Source organism: Calliopsis andreniformis, chromosome 1 (assembly GCF_051401765.1).
Source record: "Calliopsis andreniformis isolate RMS-2024a chromosome 1, iyCalAndr_principal, whole genome shotgun sequence".
NCBI classification, from domain to species: Eukaryota; Metazoa; Arthropoda; class Insecta; order Hymenoptera; family Andrenidae; genus Calliopsis; species Calliopsis andreniformis.
Genome location: NC_135062.1, coordinates 1,392,668 through 1,412,655, shown reverse-complemented (window position 1 = coordinate 1,412,655; position 19,988 = coordinate 1,392,668). Strand labels below are relative to the sequence as shown.

The 19,988-nt window shown below is 35.3% G+C and overlaps 1 protein-coding gene across 20 annotated transcripts in view; it reads left to right on the top strand.

Annotated features, from left to right (window-relative positions):
• Nucleotides 1–19,988, top strand: part of LOC143189077 (uncharacterized) — a 407,881-nt gene that overhangs the window by 61,719 nt on the left and 326,174 nt on the right. For all 20 annotated transcript variants that reach the window (XR_013001548.1, XR_013001610.1, XR_013001625.1 and 17 more), the window contains 2 exons: nt 388–2,065; nt 13,002–13,164. Coding sequence is in view for 16 of the 20 variants with exons in the window: in XM_076375138.1 (XP_076231253.1) it covers nt 388–2,065; nt 13,002–13,164 (1,841 nt within the window). In the remaining 4 variants the exon portion in view is untranslated. The remainder of the gene's footprint in view (nt 1–387; nt 2,066–13,001; nt 13,165–19,988) is intronic.

Below are 19,988 nucleotides of genomic sequence, written 5' to 3'. Positions count from 1 at the left end.
AAAATACAAATGAGTATATTATTAACAAATGAAGATTGTCGGTAACTCTATTATAAATACTTGTAAGTTTTAGATGTTCAGGAACGATGGTTTTTAATTAGTTAATATACAATCGTTTTATTAAAATTTTATTGTTATGGTAGTAACTGTAAGAATGTGTATTTTAACGATAGTAACTTTTATTAAGGATAGTGGGCATGGCTTGTTTTGTACTATATATATATTATACTAAATATATAATTCGAAAAATCGAAATAATAATGATAATATTCTTTTTAAACCGCTGTGAAAGAGATTGATAAGAATGTAATGTGAAGTTACTGGTAAAAGATTGTTGATATTCTTCAAATTCTTATTCCTAAATGCTTTCCGTTGATATTATTTCAGAATGGCCATAAGGGCGTGTCGAAGCGCGGCGGCTCAAATACACACGGTACAGCCATTTCTTTTGGTTTTCGACGAAGGCCAACCTCTGGGATACCGATGCCAATAACAAATTATTCGACCGAGTTAAATTTACTGCATCCACGATCGAAATCAGCTGGTCCGGAACAGAATCGTAGGCGCGATGATGAAAGTAACAACACGATGTATAACTCCTCTTCTGGTCGATCAACACCTCGATTAGTGCCACCGAAGAAAGAATCCAGTGGAGTTGCAGTTAGGATGAATCGTTTTGGATACAGGCAACCACAGGCCAAATTCACAAATAAAGTCAGTGATGTTAGTAGCAGTCATACCGTGAGTCATTACAATCAGGATAAGTTGCAACAACAGCAACAGCAACAAGAAATTACTGTCAAGCAGCAACATAGAGTAATTCAAAGCAACAATGCGTCATCGACATCAAAAGTTAAAACCAATCAAACTTCATATAGTAATACTAATGCACACACGGAAAGCAATCGTAGACTGTCAGGCATTCCAGAACCAATTGGGAGGTATACTTTGCACACCAGTCACCTTCCTTTACCTCAGTACGCAGTAAGAATGACAGATGCGAATTCAAAGATAGCGAAAACTATGGCCAATCAAACTAGAAAGGTCTCTGCGACGTCAAAGAGTTCGACGAGTTCTAAAGATGGTTCAAGCACGGAAGATTCTGGTGTTGGAAGTCAGCACAATTATACAGCAGAAAATAATTTAAGGTGTATAGAGCATAGAGATAGTTCTTTGACGAGAAGACGTGGTATAGGAAGACCTAAGAATTTTAAGATGGTTGCAAGCGGAAAAAGTTTCGATGTTAGAGATGTTAGAGATGACGATAGTACGGTCACAGAAATATCTGTTATACCATTACCGAAAACTTTCATGACTACTAACACCGGCTTGGTACGAGAAATAGCAACACAATATCAAAGAACAGTCAATAAGGACAATAGACATATTGAATCAGCGACATCTATGTCTACTACGTCTTCGGAGGGATACGACGAAGGGTTAGGCGAAGAAAAAGTTTACAAAGATAAATCACATTCCGAGAAAATTCCTTTCATTAAGTCAGATTTTAGCCCACCAAGTTCAGATGACCCTGAATACGGCCACGGTGAAGCTATGGCTGATGAATATTCGTTGAGCTCCAATGACGAATGCCAACGTTTCGCTTCTAATCAACATATGGAAACTATATCAAATGTAGTCAAGAATGGAACAATGCCAAAAGCTGTATTGCGCTCTGTGCTCCTTACGATTGAAGATCCTGCATTTGCAGCAGCTGCAGCCTCATCAACCACATTGATAGATGATGAAACATCCCCTGTCGATAGCCTTTTTGACAGTCTTACGGTCAGTATTACGCAGTCAGATGTTAAAATATCAAAGAAAGAGCACGTAATGGATCAATCTGGAAATGCTATCGACGATGATAGCCCTGGAACGCCAACAAACGCCTCAAATTCTTTAAGCTTATCAGAGGGCAGAGAATACTTTGATGATGAAATTGCAGATCAGCCTGGGCTTGTTTTCGATGACACTTCAAGAGATGGAGCCGAGACACAGTCTGCCATGGTCAGCCAAGCCCTTACTGAAAACAGTCACACTTTAGTCGAATCCGTTCCAAAAACAGGTAAAGTTCTGACTCATTTTTTATACGTAGATTGCTACAAAGAAAGATAATAGCAAAATGGATTCTCCCAAGAGTAGTGCAGAAAGTAAACATCTAATTTTTCTAAATATTCTCAATCTTCACGAAATATGACAAAAATTATTTTTATGAAAAATTATTAAACTCTAAATAAAATTTATTTAGTGGAAATCAGTTGTAGATAGAGGTAGTTTGATGTTAACTTCCATTTTTCTGTACTAAATGTTGTGTTCCTTATATCATAATTATATTCTAAACGTAAAGTACTTGTCAATTTAACCTTTTAACTCAAGTAAATACTGCATGAATGCATTGATTTGTGTGCTTAATAATCGTTTGAACAATACAATCTGTTGCAATAATAATGTAATGACCCACTAGCATACAAATGAGATGATTAAATACCATATTATTTAATTGTGAAGAACAGAAGGATACGTTATCCAACTTGTTATTTTGTAGGTTAAATTGCTACATCATGAAACCAGTAAACGTTGTAGTCTCTCGTATACTTTGGCTTATTTATAATATATCCATCACGTAAGATATCTTTCTTATGGCATGGAAGTTGGATCTTTTGTTACTCCTGCATTGAAGGGTTGAGAAAAATATTTGGTTTCTATTTACAGATTAATAAGTAAACAAAATCTTATATCAAGGATATTAGAGAACGTAGTTTTTCATAAATGATCATTCTTATTAAAAAATGTATGAACTGAAGAACAACATAGATTTGTGGTTGTTCTCTCTATACTGTAACGAGTTTAATAAGTTTTAGCTGTTACATTACACAGGTTATCGAGGTAGAGTACCAAGTCGATGCCGTGTACGTACACTAATTTCATGAAGGCTTTTATTTCTCATTCCTTATTATTTTCTAAACTATCTGCTATCAGCTTTAATAATCTCCTTTCTGATTGAACCTCAAGTTCAGTAGCGGGTAGGTCTAAATTATGAAATTTAATAATGAGTACACTAGAAGAATTTTAGTTAATTGAAGTATCCCTCAATGATCATATATTAGACCTTTGCTTTTTAATATCTTTTAACGATTTCCGTAAGGTTGTTACTAATAGCAAGTTTCTCCTTTATGCGGACGACTTAAAAATCTATTGTGCTGTTGTAAATGAACATGACAACATTCTGCTAAAGGTTATTTTCTTGAACTTAGGAAAATAGAGTCATGAAAACAGTCTTAAATTCAGTATGTCCAAGTATTTTATGGTCCACTATTGCCAGCTATTTTTATTTAGATACGATATTTACCTTTTATCTATTTTTTTAATAAACATTATCGGATAGTAGGCAATTCAGTCTTTTAAACACTTGAATTCATTCATCGTTTCTCCGTCGATCTCCGTAGTTTTTGTCATGAGTAGCCCACATTTCGCTCGTGGTGGTCGTTCGTCCAAATACACCTGCTCGTGTGTGGATATTGAAAAGCGAGCGGGCTGGCAACATTTCGGACAGGGTCAAGATTTGGCACGGTTGAGGCGAAGAAGGGACGGTGATGATAGCGTGTTGAAATTGAAATTAGTGTACAGTGAGCGTAAAAAGTATTCGTACAGTAGTCAATTTGAACAAATCTTTGCAAAACTTTGTTTATTACAAAAATATGTTAACAAAAACATAAATACGTATTCTTAAAAATCTCTGGAACAAATATCATTAATAAAAAACTAGTTATATATAGTTAATATGAAAATATTAACAAATTTCCAAAAATTAGCGGAAAATTTACATGTAATAAGTATTCGTCCGGTCCTTGATTCGTAACATTCTACATAGAACAATTACAAGATAATCTATAATACGTAAACATATTTAGCATCAGTATGTCTGGATAAGCTGTCGGTATAGGTGGTATCCTAAATTCAAGCATTATCAATGGAACGAAATGGAGTTATGTAACAAATGGAATTATGTAAAATGCAACGAAAAAGCAAGGAAACATCTGAAGAAGAAAGGATTGTTATAAACTTACATAATAAGTGTAAAACACTGAGTGAAATTTGTAAAGTTTTACATAGACCGAGGTCCACGATTCAAGGAATCATTGACAGATATGGCGATGGAAAAACTATAAAAAAATAATCTAAGAAATGGACGTAAACGAATAATAAATGAGTACTCCGGCTGATGGATAATTCGAAAAATAAAGCAGAATCCAAAGATAAGTGCGGTAAAAACAGCTGAACTTAAAAATGATCTGAACATTAATGTATGCAGTATTACAGTGCATCATTTTTTACAGGATAGAGGATATCATGGTAGAGTAGCTCGTAAGAAATATTTCGTAAATGAAATTAATAGAAAGAAACGATTGTAATTTGCGAAAGAGTACGTTAATGTTCCTGCGGAGTACTGGAACCGTATTATATTTACTGATGAGAGTAAATATAATATACCTGGGTCAAATGGACGATGTACAGTATAGCGGAAAAAAATATCGAGCATAAAAAAAGAAATTTGAAGCCGACCGTAAAGCATGAAGGAGGATCGGTCACAGTTTGGGGCTGCATGAGTGCGAGCGAAGTTGGATACCTCCATTTTATCGATGGTATCATGGATCACAAAATATACATCGACATTGTAAAAGAGCATCTTTAGGCTAGTGCAAATAAAATGGAGTTATAGGACAATTATATACTTTTGCAAGATAATGATCCGAAGCATAATGCTTATAATACACGTGACTGAATCCAATATAATGTGCCACAGCAATTAAAAATCCCTCTACAGCCTCCAGACGTAAATGTGATAGAGCGCCTATGGAGTTATCTTGAAGAAGAAATTCGAGATCATCACATTTCTTCAAAACAAGATTTAAAAAATGCAATTTTAGAGGAATGGAACAAAATTTCCAGTACTATGACCAAAAATTTAGTAAATTCGGTGCTGCAAAGGCTTAAAGCGGTTATACAATCTAAAGGGAATCCCATTAGATACTCAAATAGCAAATAGATTGATTTCTGTTACGTTCATGTACTAAAGTTTATAATTTTTGTTGTAAAATTAGAAATGTACGAATACTTGTTATACGTACATTTTATGCCAATTTCTAGTAATTTATTAATATTTTTATTAATGACATTTGTTCTAGAGATTTCTAAGAATATATATGTACATACTTCTTAACATATTTTTGTAATAAACAAAGTTCTGCAAAGTTTTTGTTCAAGTTGATTACTGTACGAATACCTTTTACACTCATTGTATATACAAGGCATCAGTTTAAAGTCCTGCCTCGATGGCTTGTGTAATGTAATAACTGTAACCTATTAAAGTGATTACAATAAAGCAATTCGCCACAAAACTGTGTTCTCTTTAATTCAATAATTTTGTAATAAAAATAACTTGAATGAATTCTTCATGTACTTCAATCTTGATTCCTTCAATATAAAAATAATAAAACCCAATTTCCATACGACAGGGAAGATATTTGACGTAAAGAATTTGTTATAAATAAGCAAAAGTATACGAAAGACAATAACAGTTACTGGTTTCGTGATGTTATAGCAATTCAACCTACAAAATAGCAGGTTAATAAATAACCTATACTTCTGTTCTTCACAATCAAATAATATGGAATTTAATCATCTCATTCGTATGCAAGTGGGTCACTACGTTATTATTGCATCACATTGAACTGTTCAAACGATTATTAGCACACAAATCAATGCACTCATGTTGTATAAGGGGGTACGATCAGATATGTTAGAGCGGCGACATTACCGACAAAATTAGCCAAAAACAGGGGTTTACGGCCTGACACTTTTTATCCTTATATGAGATGATTTTAAGCTGGGAATAGGTTCATTCAAAAGAAAAAAGTTCGAAGCAGCGCGATTTAACGAAATTCTACTGATATTTAGTAATACGAGTGTTGTAAAGTAGAGCAAAAATCTACCATTGACAGTTATAGAAATTTAAGCATCTTTATATAATTTAGAGAGTGTTTTGAACGAAATCGCGAGTTGACTGCGCTGTGTTGTACTTTTTTCTCTCGAATAAACCCTTTCCCAGTTCAAAATGTTCTCATATAAGGACGAAAAGTGTCAGGCCGTAAAACCATACCTCAGTATTGCTTTCGGCTAGGTTATCGATAAAATCGAGCAAAAAATGTGACAAATTTAGTTGGGCTTTTGCGAACCAGACGATGTATAATTTGAAAGGCTGCCGATGTGGAATCGGAATCTGTGATACCCAAATTGGCGATGCGAGTTACTGAAAATTGCCCCCTCCACTACACACACCACCTTGGGAGGCACGTGTACATGAGCTCGGCGCTTCGGACCACTCCAGACATGTTCGAAAAGTAAAAAGAGAATGCGAATGTAAAGTGAGCCTTACTGTCTCTCTCCTTCTCATTTTTTTACAACCAGTCTTTTATGGAATAAAATAATAATTTGAGCGAAAGTAATATAAAATCAAATGTATATAAAGATTGGAATTGTATATTAAAATTACTTGTAGAATCAAAAAAAGGTTGCAGGTTTGAACGGGATTCGAACTCGAGCAATGGTAAAGACATAGATGACAGGTATAGGATCTGTGCATCTTGACGTTCATCATTTCATTATGGTTACGAGGTGGGATTGTGAGATCCTATACACGTCTGATGTCACAGTTACATTGTGTACAATGAAGAAATAAATGCAGTAGATCACGTGTATGTATATTCAAACAGTCGTGTGCGATTGGGTACACCACCAGACACGCATAGGGAATTGAAATATCTCAATACCGTCGATTAGCTGTTGCGATTTCGAATAACACTCGGTCATGTTCGGCTCGCGTCGCATATCGCATCGCATATCGCATCGCTCGCTCCTAACCTAGCGCGTTACCACTTATGTCTGCATACAGGGTCTCCCGCGTAACACACAAAAAAAAACACAAAAAAAAACACAAAATGAAAAAACTGCTTACATGTCATTTGCATGGTATAAGGGGGAAAATTTATTGGCTATAACAAATTATCTTTTAGATTATTATTTTCAAAGATATAATAATCAAGTTTAGTTTTTTAAATAGAACTATATACTTTTTTTTCAAATCACTTTGTAGTGCGTTTCAAGACAAATTTAACGACATAGAAATTATGTATCTTTTTTCAAATGGTTTTCGAGATATTGGATACGAAAGTTTAGTGCTTTTCAGCACAGGAAAACCTGCTCGAGTAGAGAGCACCGCAGAAAATCTCGCCTACGCGTCAAGTGCCACATGCCATACATTGTCCCTTGAAACCAATACGGGAGGGTTTGCTGCAGGAACAGTAGGCCCAAATTCTTGAAATGGTTTTCCTGTGAACCTGACTATCATATCTTTGAAAATAATAATTTGAAAGATATTTTCTTCTAGCCAATAGATTTTTCCCTGTATATGTGTAGATACAGTAATGTTCCCGACGAGAGCCGTTTCGTCTACATGGACGAGAGCCGCGGTCTATCCCCACTACCTCGTATAATGTGTGCCTCCGTGTAACCAATTCTTGGAACCATCGCGTACGAGCTCGATACCCCAGAACAAGGCGGCCATAAGAAACAAAGATAGCATTAAGGATTTAAATAGGAAAAATTGAAGTTTCTTATTCGCAAACAGATTTTCACGCACGTAACACCAGTCAATTCCTAGTGCTCTCCCGATGAAAATGATATTAAACACGACAGGATTCCGATTATTTAAAACATACATAAAACTTGATTTATAGAAAGAAACGTCACGCTTATTTACGTATACAGTAATGTTACAGACGACAGCCGTGCTCGGGTCTCGTCAGGGCTCTTGTTCGTGTGGACGAAACGGCCCTCGATCGTATTATTACTGTATTTAAAATCCAACGATCCTAATCCAGACCTAACTCAACATATGCATACACGCATACATATATATATATTAATATTTCTATTTAAAATTGGTTTGAGTTTCATTAGTATCTACTTATATATGTAAAATAATATATACTTCTATATTATATATATAAAAAGGATGAATAATATCTAGCGAAATAATAAATCGGAAAACGGACAAGTAAGCTCTTTCTACAAATTAAGTTATTAAGTATCTTTATTATAAATAATCGGAATCATGTCGTATGTAATATCATTTTCTTCGGAAGAGCACAAGGAATCGATTGGTGTTACTTACGTGAAAATCCGTTTGCAAATAAGAAACTTCAATTTTTCCTATTCTTAATCCCTAATGCTATACTTGTTTTTTGTAACGTCATTGATTTCGGGCATCGAGCTTGAGCATAGACGGTCGAACGAAACCATTTTTTTGCTTCTTCGGTCGTGCATCAATTATCTTGGGGACCGAGAGTAAAGGAAGCCAAATCGACTACCAGCCACGACCAGATCCGAGCGTGGCTCTCGTTCGTAACATTACTGTATATGTATACGTATACGTATATACACGCACACATATGCGTGATCTTCATATTAATATAAAAACGATATTTGGAAAAAGTGTCTATCTCGAGAAAGGCATCGACGTGGGCAAACAATGAGTAATATGAATGTAGTGGTATTTAGAATGTGACACTTATAAAAGTTATACACATACAAATAACATGTGTCGTTTGATAAATACCACTACATTCACACGATTCAGTGCTATATTGAATCGCAGAAGAAATCTTAGCAATCGGAAACATCGCGCGTGGCTCGTGCCGCTTGCAGGAATTTGAACAGTTGAATATGGCGTTTCAAGAGCGAGAGAGGAAGACTCATATTCGCACTCTCTCTACTTTCCGCAAATGTCCGAAGTCGGTCGCGAAGCGTCGAGTTCACGTACACATAACTCGTATAGTATTGTGTGGAGTACAGGGGGAAATTTTCTAAGCTACCTCGCGAATTCGAAATCATAGAGAGGCTCCACCTTGCGTTCATCAGGCAGCCACGTGTCTGTGGGTAATACTATTTTTGTAACGAAAACTGTAACAGCAGATACCGACCTGGCAATCTCAAAAAGTCACGTGACTACCGTACCACCTTCTAAATTCGTGGGACAACTCGAAGATGTAGGTAGAAGACAAGAAAATAAACCGAAAACTTCATATGCAATATTCTAGGAAACGCTTAGTTTGTTAGTTATACGCGATTTTATATTTCGTAAAATACCGATGTAACAGTGACCCATCCCGTTTCAGGTCAGTGTCCTGGCTTGGACGAGGCCTCGAGCTTTTAAGGGCTTAGGGTAGTCACGTGACTTTACGAGATTTCTTGGTCGGTATCTGCCGTTACAGTTTTCTTTACAGAAATAATATTATCCACAGACATGTGGCTGCCTAATGAATGCGAGATGGAGCCACACTATGATTCCCCCTCCACTATACACACTACTATACGAGCCGTATGTACGTGAATTCGGCCCTTCGGATTACTTCGGATAGCTTCGGAAAGACGAGAGAGAAGGCAAATGTCAAATCTTACTCTCGCGTTTCTAAAACGCTATTGTGGTTTGGCCCAAGTCGCCCGCAAGCGACATTGAGCGGCACGAGTCATTCGTAAAATATTTCGAGTGGAAACTCTGCTTTATCTGCAAAACTAAATCAGTTTAATAAAAATTACTTTCCGAGTTTATGTAACTTGAATGTAAAAGATGATATATGTCGAGTATATTAAATAAGACAACGTCTGTATGGTTCTAATTACTCTTTTTATAATATTGCCTTTTCGTGACTACACGACTTTATCATACAGATCACAGCATTCTGATCTTGTCTTGTTCCCTTGCCTCCATTGAACTTCACGCTCGATAACATTAAAAACAATAACATCTAGTTCTTATATATGGTGTCCTGATTGAATAACATCAAGCGCCGACATATACTTACAAGTTTTACACTTTCTACGTTCTTGATACCAGCCTTTAAAAAACAATTAAAACAAGTTCATGATGATTTCATATTAATTTACTTACAAACAATAACAGTAAACGAATTTTAGTTATCTCTTTGTATATGTGGCGAATTATTTCCTATTCGTTTTTCCTTCCGGTTTGGTCTGGGTTAGGTCAGGGTTAGCTCTGGGTATATACAAAATAAGAGGAGACGTTGCTAAAAATACATTAATTTAATATATTTATAATCATCAGAATCACGGTTGCCGCTGCGACCCCGACCGTGGCTTCTCCCATACTTTCATTTACGGACTTTCTTTTTAAAATCCCAGAACTGTAATATGAAAAATAGACACATGTTATTCACGAAATTTACTTCGTTCTTGAACAAAAAATGAATAGATAAATTACTTAGCGCTTTAGCATAAGATCGCCTATGATCTACGTACGTTTTGTCGTCATGCCTCCTCTAAAGCTAGCGCCGACGCCGACGCCGACGCCGACGCCGACGCCCACACCAACGCCGACTCCGACGCCGACGCCGGAGTCGGTGCAAGCTTTAGAGGAGGCATGACGACAAAAGATACGTAGATCATAGGCGATCTTATGCTAAAGCGCTCAGTAATTTATCTATTCATTTTTTGTTCAAGAACGAAGTAAATTTCGTGAATAACATGTGTCTATTTTTCATATTATAATTTTGGGACTTTAAAAAGAAAATCCGCAAGTGGAGGTATGGGAGAAGCCGCAGTCGGGGTCGCGGCAGCAACTGCGAACCTGGCCTGGGGGGAAGAGGCGGGAACGGGGGGGAAAATTTAATTATAAATTATTATAATTAAAAAGTAAACATATTAAATTAATGTATTTTTAGCAACGTCTCCTTTTATTTTGTATATATCCAGACCTAACCCAGACCTAACCCAGATCTAAGAACATATAAATATTATAAACAATTTATATTCTTTATTTTTAGTTTATTATTGCATGTAGAATCGCTCTTTCTCGATTGTATCAGCTTGTACATAAACTTGTTTTAATTTAATTTTTCATACAAAATACACAGAGAATGTCATCGTTTGATCTTTAAACTCATCCCTCAAAATTTCATAAAAATTTTTGAAGATCTCACCGAATAATCTCCTTCCGAGTCGAAACGTGAAAATATCTATATTATCAAAAATATTCACGGCTTGTGCCGTGTTGCGCTGGTCGAAGCGTTTCAAGCTTCTTTCCGAATCTTTCCGAAGCCGTCCGAAGCAGTCCGAACCGCCGAGCTCACTTTCTGTTCGAACCTTACAATGTCACTCGGAATGAGTTTTCATGGGACTTCTTGTGGGACATGAACGAAACATGCAGCTCGTATAGTTGCATGTGTAGTGGTACGTCAAATTCTCGAAACTCGCGTGCCAACTCAGGGCAGCACGGGCCTCCTGATTAGGCGCTGCCTGGTGTGTTCAAGCGGAACTAAACTTGTCACTTTTTTACTCTGTTTTATCTCTAACCTCGCAAAAAGCACTGCAAAATCGCGCTGACGCTTTACGTCCTTATATTGGAAGGTTTTGAGATGGAAAAGGACTCATTCGATAGAGGAAGGTTCAATCTAGCCCGCTCTGGTCATGATTTCGCTCAGAACAATCCCTAAATTAGCTAAAAATGCTTAGATTTCATGACTGTGAATTTGTCGATTTTTGCTTTACTTTGAACACTCATATTACTGAACATCAGCAGAAGCTGATTAAATAATGACCAGAGCGGGCTAGATTGAACCTTCCTCTATCGAATGAGTCCTTTTCCATCTCAAAATCTTTCAATATAAGGACGTAAAGCGTCAGCGCGTAAACCTCTGTTTTTGCCTAATTTTGTCGGTAATGTCACCGCCCTGACATATCTGATCCTAGGCCCTTAATGAGCTACGCAGTTCTGGGCCTAAGTGAGCCTCTGGCGACTCGCAACGCGTGTCGAGAGATACTTCATGGAATGGGAAACCATACTTTCTAATTGAAAATACTATTGATATTTATCTACGATTAAGGCGTTGCTTTGGCATTTTTAAAAAGTCGAAAATTTTGCTTTCTCATAAAGGAATAGCTTGAATCTTTTTAAATAATGTGGAAAAGATTTCATACTAAAATATTAAAAATGAAATTCGGTTTAAATGACCTGTCATTTCTCAAAATGTATTTTTACATGTAAACTTTTAACGCCACTCCGACTAAAGTATTAAAGAAGAACACTATGTGTGAATAATAAGGACTTACCATAGGATTATAATCGACGTTCGAAATAGGCTCCACTCTCTCGCAAACATATCTCTAGGCTTTTGCGAAAGGATTGCTGAATTTTCAGAAACATTTTGAGAAATGACAGTGAATTCAAACCGAATTTCATTTTTAGTATTTTAGTATGAAATCTTTTCCATGTTATTTAAAAAGGTTCAAGCTATCCCTTTATGAGAAAGCAAAATTTTCGACTTTCTAAAAATGCTAAAGCAACCCCTTAATCGTAGATAAATATCAATAGTATTTTCAATTAGAAAGTATGGTTTCCCATTCGAGGAAGTATCTCTCGACACGCGTTGCGAGTCGCCAGAGGCTCACTTAGGTCCAGAAATGCGTAGCTCATTCAAAGCTCGAGGCCTCGTCTAAGCTAGGACACTGACCTTAAACGGGATGGGTCACTGTTACATCGGTATTTTACGAAATATAAAATCGCGTATAACTAACAAACTAAGCGTTCCTAGAATATTGCATATGAAGTTTTCGGTTTATTTTCTTGTCTTCTACCTACATCTCTGAGTTTTCCCACGAATTTAGAATCACCCTGTAGATTTCTGTTACATAACACTATTCTGCATATTGATTATTTTGTATATTAAAAAGTACGATCCTATTCTTTATGTTTTACATAAGACTGGGCTTACTTGTTCATGATGGTATTAACGTACCATCTATCGGTTCACACGTAACAGATTACTTACACGAACTGACATGAATTACAAATACCAATATTAGTACCTTTTTCAATTATTTTTTTGCGTCGCTTCATCATACTTACGAAAAACATATTTTTCCAGGCACAGGACGTGGAAAAAATACAACAAATAGTCCGTATCATGGCAAAAAAATAAGTCGAGCTGGTAGTGTTGACACCTTATCTCCTTGTGAATCTCTTGCCTCTGATGATTTAATATTAGATTATGAACAAAGTGATGCCAGTTCTTATGACGAACAAAATCGGTAGGTATTTCATTTTTAAATTACTTTATGTTTTTATTGCTATAGTAGTTTTTCAAAAATTAAATAAAATTTAATAATATTCTGCGGTTTATTTGATTCTACCGTATACGTATCAATTAATCTAACAGCTAGGTCAGGCGATGCGGTGTTTTAAACAATTTGGTAATTTGCCGAATCGAGCATAAGACAGCGTTTACACAATTATGAGAATGTTTTTCTCCACGCAGATTCTTCTAAATTTTTACTTTTGTATGTATCTAATTTGTTGTCCCTTGTAGCGAGCGTTTGTTGCACCAAAGATACTAATAACTCTGTAATTATTGTCTTGATTTTGCACAAATTGGTTGCATTTCCAGTAGATACGATAAATAAATAAAAAAATGAATTGACTGGTTGGCCCCACTACCAGACATGGATTCAGTTTTATTATTGAATCACTTCACAACATTACGAATATGGATATCGTTCCAGTTATTGACAACTTGAGAAAACTGAATGTCAAAAAATGGCCGAAATTGTGATTTTACTATATACACACACATAAAGTCCATGTGCCATTGCACAAGACGATAAAACAGTTGAGGTAGCAAATGATTACTAATTTCTCGTAGTGTTAATGAGTGAATGAAGGAATGTAACAGTAAAAGCTCATTTACATTAAACTGAATCGGTTAATCTACATACAGTGTGTCCGTCCATGAATGTTTGAACAAATATCTCATAAATGATTGAAGTGACAAAAAAGTTCAGTAAAGGAAATTGACATGGCTTTAAGTCTGTTATAAGGTGCACGAAAATTATTTTTTTTATTCATGACCTTTCCAAGTGATGCAGGTCAACTTAGATTTTTTAAACAGATATGTATAACTTTTTTTACGTACATACTTAGTAGAGATTATTTGCAACCAAAATGATATCCTGTTCTAAATTGATACTAGGCATCGTTTAGAAGATAAGCGGCATCTTAAATAATGGAGTAGTAATTGTTACTGCATCTTTGAATTAACCTTGAAATGTGTTACAACTTATTAAAAATAGGCACACACCAAGCAGAAGAGTGGTCGCCCGCTATTTCACCAGAAGTGACGTCACTTCTGATCTCTCTCTTTAACACTCTTCCTCGGTTTCATATGTGATACTATAGGTAACACATGAAATCGCTACACATTAACATTTACACAGACTTTGTCTTATTCTATCTTATACTTATTCTATTGTCTTATTCTATCTGACTTATTTCTAAGTCTTACAAGTTTATCCTTACAAAGCGCCTTTGTTAACATATCCTCTGTATTTTCATCCAGACTAACGTAATCAATTTCAATAATTTTTTTTTTCTATCAAATCCTTTAGAAAATGTATTTTTATGTTAATGTGTTTACTCCGTTTTGAATTTTTGTGATTCTTTAACATAAATATTGCTCTCCTATTATCGCAATATAATTTTAACTCTGTATTCATTTTAAAATTTGAGATTACGCTTTTAACATTAATAATATCTTGTGCTAAAACAGTAGCAGCTATTAACTTTGCTTCAGCTGAAGATAATGCTACTCAATTCTGTTTCTTGGAATGCCATGTTACACTATTTTTACTATATAATGTTACACCACCGCTAATGCTCTTTCTATCCTTTTTATCTGATGCCCAATCCGCGTCTGTATATGCTTCTATGTTTTTATTACCTTTCTTATACATTAATCCTATTAGCTTTGTCTGTTTCAAATAACGTATTACGTGTTTGGCCGCTTTCCACGTTTGATTGGTCGTTCTTTCTAAAGCTCTACCCAAATAAGACACCACATACATAATATCAGATCGTGTAGTTATCTAGAGACGCGATAGCGTCTCGACGCCAAGTACATGAAGTATCACCCTGTATATCTATATATGTCGACTGTCGCTGCCGTGTACCTTTACTCGAGAATCGACTACTCCAACCTTACGTGAAACTTATTTCATTAATATCTCATCACACGGGCAATATTTTCTAAATTTAAAAGTATTTTTCTTATGTAAACCGCATCTGAGCTTTCCAATAAGACCAAATTCAATAAAATCGGTCAACCTATGACAGAGATATCGTAACATCATGTCATGGATCAGTCGGAAATTGCATGATTTTTCTTCTGATTCTTCTCATTCAGATAAATTTTCGTCAACATAATACGTATACGCGTTACGCGCGCGCATTCAACCAAAAGGAACTAACACATGATTCGTTCGTCGACTGTCGGCATCATTCGGTACGGCTTGGCGACCGTCATTGGAGGTTATCTGTGGTAGAAGGTTATAGAACGGAGAAGCATCGTCATTTGCACAAGTTTCTCAAAATTTGTGCCATACTAGAGCGAAATATGTTCTAACAAATTGCAGCCAAAATTCTCAACTAAAACTGTTAATTTAACTTGCCAACGGGTTTTGAACGATACAACGAGAGCAATTTTTCTCATGTTCCTAACGCGGTACACATGTGCTCTGTTCTCTCTCTTGTTTTTTTCAACCGTTCACATCGACTCGAGACACACACCGTACATGCATACCACAAATGCCTATTTGATTTTCACGCCTGTACAATACAAATGTACCTACATACGTATTTACTAACAAAAACATTATCATTTCATTGTTTTAACTGCTCTCAGCTTGTAATTGACTAGTTGATAAATTTCTCTTCTATAATGGAACAGAAATTTCAAATATTGATATGATGAATATTCGAAGAAAAATTACGATAGAAATGTATGGTTATTACAACAAATATAATTATACAAGTACTACTATCAGTATAAATTGTGTGGTACCCCTTGTATTGCCCAAGAGGTTAAAAAAATCATTTGAATTTCAAGACATAATAAAACATAATTTCACAGGATGGATAAATTTGACATATCCTTGCAATAATTGGGATAGTTCAAATACAAAAATAATGAAGAAAGTCAATTTAACTGCTTCCAAACAAATTCTTATTGCAAAATTACTTTTGTTCGATCCCAATAGTAGTGGAACAACAAAAGTGGAAAATTTCTACATCAAAGCAATACCTACTACTAAAATACAAATGGGAAATCACTGTTATAAACTTAAGGCAGCGATTTTCCACTATGGTAAAAGTGTTGCCGATGGTCATTACACGAGTATGGTAAAGGGTAAGGGCACAACGTGGGTATCCGTTGATAATTTACGAGTAGAAAAGCAAGCTTGACCATAAAATCTTAAAAATGCATACATATTCTCCTTTGAAAGGTGTTAATTGTGGTTGTTATTACTAAACTGCGGATGTTTATGCGCGATAAATATGCAAAAAGCATTTTGTATATTTTACTGTATAAAGTATAATATTATAAATTATTTGAAGTCATTCCCTATGCAAATTATCTTTGTAAAAAGAAGTGAGATCCTATCAAAAAACTTCAAAATGGTAAAAAAATTACGCCAAGTACATGAAAAGGTCGGTACTGTGTCACAAAAAGATGTGAAATCGAAATGAGCTGCAAGTACATAAAGGTGCTTTCCAGCAATGTGCAAAGGCGACACTATGTAACATAATGTTCGATTCGGTGCTTTCTAACTACGCTTAAGATCACACATCTATGCACAGCTAAAATGCTGTGTTCGACTTGGCGTGGCCAGACAAGGTATTATTAGATCATTAACAACATACCTTCTCTCGCTGGCTTTCGGATAATTTGTGAGTTTAAAACTCTGACAATATGAGTAGACTTTCATTATGTTGCAATTTAAAATATTTCTAAGGTGATTTATCGACATCAATACCTTGCCTTTGACAGACGTGCAACTGACTCATCAATTTAAATAAAGTTTTAACACATTGCGTACACTCGTTACATAGTGTCGCCTTTGCACATTGCTGGAAAACACCTTTATGCACTTGCAGCTCAATTCGATTTCACATCTTTTTGTGACACACTACCGACCTTTTCATGTACTTGGCATAATGTTTTTACTTTTTTGAAGTTTCTTGTTAGTATTTCACTTCTTTTTACAAAGATAATTTGCATAGGGAATGACTTCAAATAATTTATAATATTATACTTTATACAGTAAAATATACAAAATGCTTTTTGCATATTTATCGTGCATAAACATCCGCAGTTTAGTAATAACAACCACAATTAACACCTTTCGAAGGAGAATATGTATGCATTTTTAATATTTCATGGTCAAGCTTGCTTTTCTACTCGTAAATTATCAACGGATACCCACGTTGTGCCCTTACCCTTTACCATACTCGTGTAATGACCATCGGCAATACTTTTACCGTGGTGGAAAATCGCTGCCTTAAGATTATAACAGTGATTTCCCATTTGTATTTTAGTAGTAGGTATTGCTTTGATGTAGAAATTTTCCACTTTTGTTGTTCCACTACTATTGCGATCGAATAAAAGTAATTTTGCAATAAGAATTTGTTTCGAAGCAGTTAAATTGACTTTCTTCATTATTTTTGTATTTGAACTATCACAATTATTGCAAGGATCTATCAAATTTATCCATCCTGTAAAATTGTGTTTTATTATGTCTTGAAATTTAAATGATTTTTTTAACCTCTTGGGCAATGCAAGAGGCACAACACAATTTATACTGATAGTAGTACTTGTATAATTATATTTGTTGTAATAACCATACATTTCTATCGTAATTTTTCTTCGAATATTTATTATATCAATATTTGGAATTTCGATTCCATTATAAAAGAGAAATTTATCAACCAGTTAATTACAAGCTGAAAGGAGTTTAAACAATGAAATGATAATGTTTTAAATGAGAATTCTGGCTGCAATTTGTTACAACATACTTCGCACAAGCATAGCACAAATTTTCAGAAATTTATGCGAATGAAGATGCTTCTCCGTTCTATAACCTTCTACTACAGATAACCTCCCTGCCGGTGCGTCTGAAATGTCATTCGACACTTGGGAGGTTCCCTTTCCAATGACGGTCGCCAAGCCGTACTGAATGATGCCGACAGTCGACGAACGAATCATGGGTTAGTTCCTTTTGGTTGAATGCGCGCGTGCAACGCGTATACGTATTATGTTGACGAAAATTTATCTGAATAGGAAGAATCAGAAGAAAAATCGTACAATTTCCGACTGATCGATGACATGACATGATATTACGATATCTCTGTCATAGGTTGTCCGATTCTATTGAATTTAGTCTTATTGGAAAGCTCAGATGCGGTTTACACAAGAAAAATGTCTTTAAATTTGGAAAATATTGCCCGTGTGATGAGATATTAATGAAATAAGTTTCAGGTAAGGTTGGAATAACCGATTCTCGAGTAAAGATACACATATAAGATATAATATAAAGATACAAGATAAGTATTACATTAGAAACTATCGGTATTTCATCTATAATAAAGAATACAATGCCTTTCATTTCATTACATAGTGTTTTTAACATTATATCAGGTAGTACCCTGTATTTTGGAGTATATACTCCACGGGTAATTGGAATAGTTGATGCATTGTCATTCCGTCGATTTTAAATGCTGCTATCCTGGTTGGAGCTGTTACAGCAGTGTCCTTATTTAATATTTATTTAATCCAGCAGCAAATGACTTTGATAAGGAAATTTTTACTGGTATCACCTTCACCCGTTACGTAAAGGCGTATTAGTGTATTCGAATCAGTTGAAGCAATAGTATTTGTAATCTTTTCAAAAGTTCGTTTTTGATCATTGTTTAAATTGGTGATCATTTTGGTAATATCTACAATTTCAAAATTATCCTTGGCATTTCTAAATTCTCGCATCGCCTCTCCTACTCCAAGCGGGAAACAATCTAAGTGATTATCTTGAGAAGATCCACGGTCGGATTGATTGTTACGCATGTATTCATTGATTATCTGATTTACATGATCCACCGCTTTTCGGATATCTGCTGCTTCCTTGCAAAACTGCAGTAAGTTTCGATTTCATTGTATTAAAAACATCTGCATACGTATCACAACCTGCTTTTAATTCATTCAAATCTCTCCACGGTTTGAAAAATAATAACAAGGAATAATAACATTTTTCGAGTTGAATGTTAGTATCATATGATTAATCACGCAGCTGCATGAGCGTTTTTTATATACAAAACAGTACCTCCGTCGTAAAATATAAGGCAATCATTCGATGGTTTCAATTTGAATACATCGTGCCATTTTGCGATATCGTAAAGGTTGAGAGATTCTAAAACGACAGGTCGATTTGGATAGTAATTGTCAATTAATGAATGACAGAAAATATCCGTGGACTTGGAGTCGACTGCTTCAATCTCTTTATAAGTCCAGATTTTCCTACTTCTTAGTTGATTAACATCTGATGATCTAAATACTGTATTGCGGTCAGTACAATGTAAATGAATGTCTAGAAGAATATCGGCGAATATCCTGTGTTTTACATTCTTTATTGCCTATTGCGCGTAACACAATATTCCACAAACGGACAGATAACGACTTGGCAGATAACGACTTGGTGAAAGTAATAATGTTGAACGTTTCGACAGCATAACCACATACAATTTGAGTGATATACTTTGTGTAGTACCAGTTACGTAAGGTTGATTTTTCTCCAATGAACTGTATATCCATATTTCCTTCTCATGCTATAAATATAACGAGATTATAATCGTTGACATTCTTTTCGTCGTTGGTACGTGGGAAATCATATAATCTGCTTTTATTTCTAATCTTTTTCTATTCGCCACAGATGTAACAAAATCTCTGGGTACGAAATAATCCGTAGTGGAACGTGGAAACCCAAATCGACATTTTCTTATGAAACCAGTTTTAATGTTTTTACTTCGAAAGCAG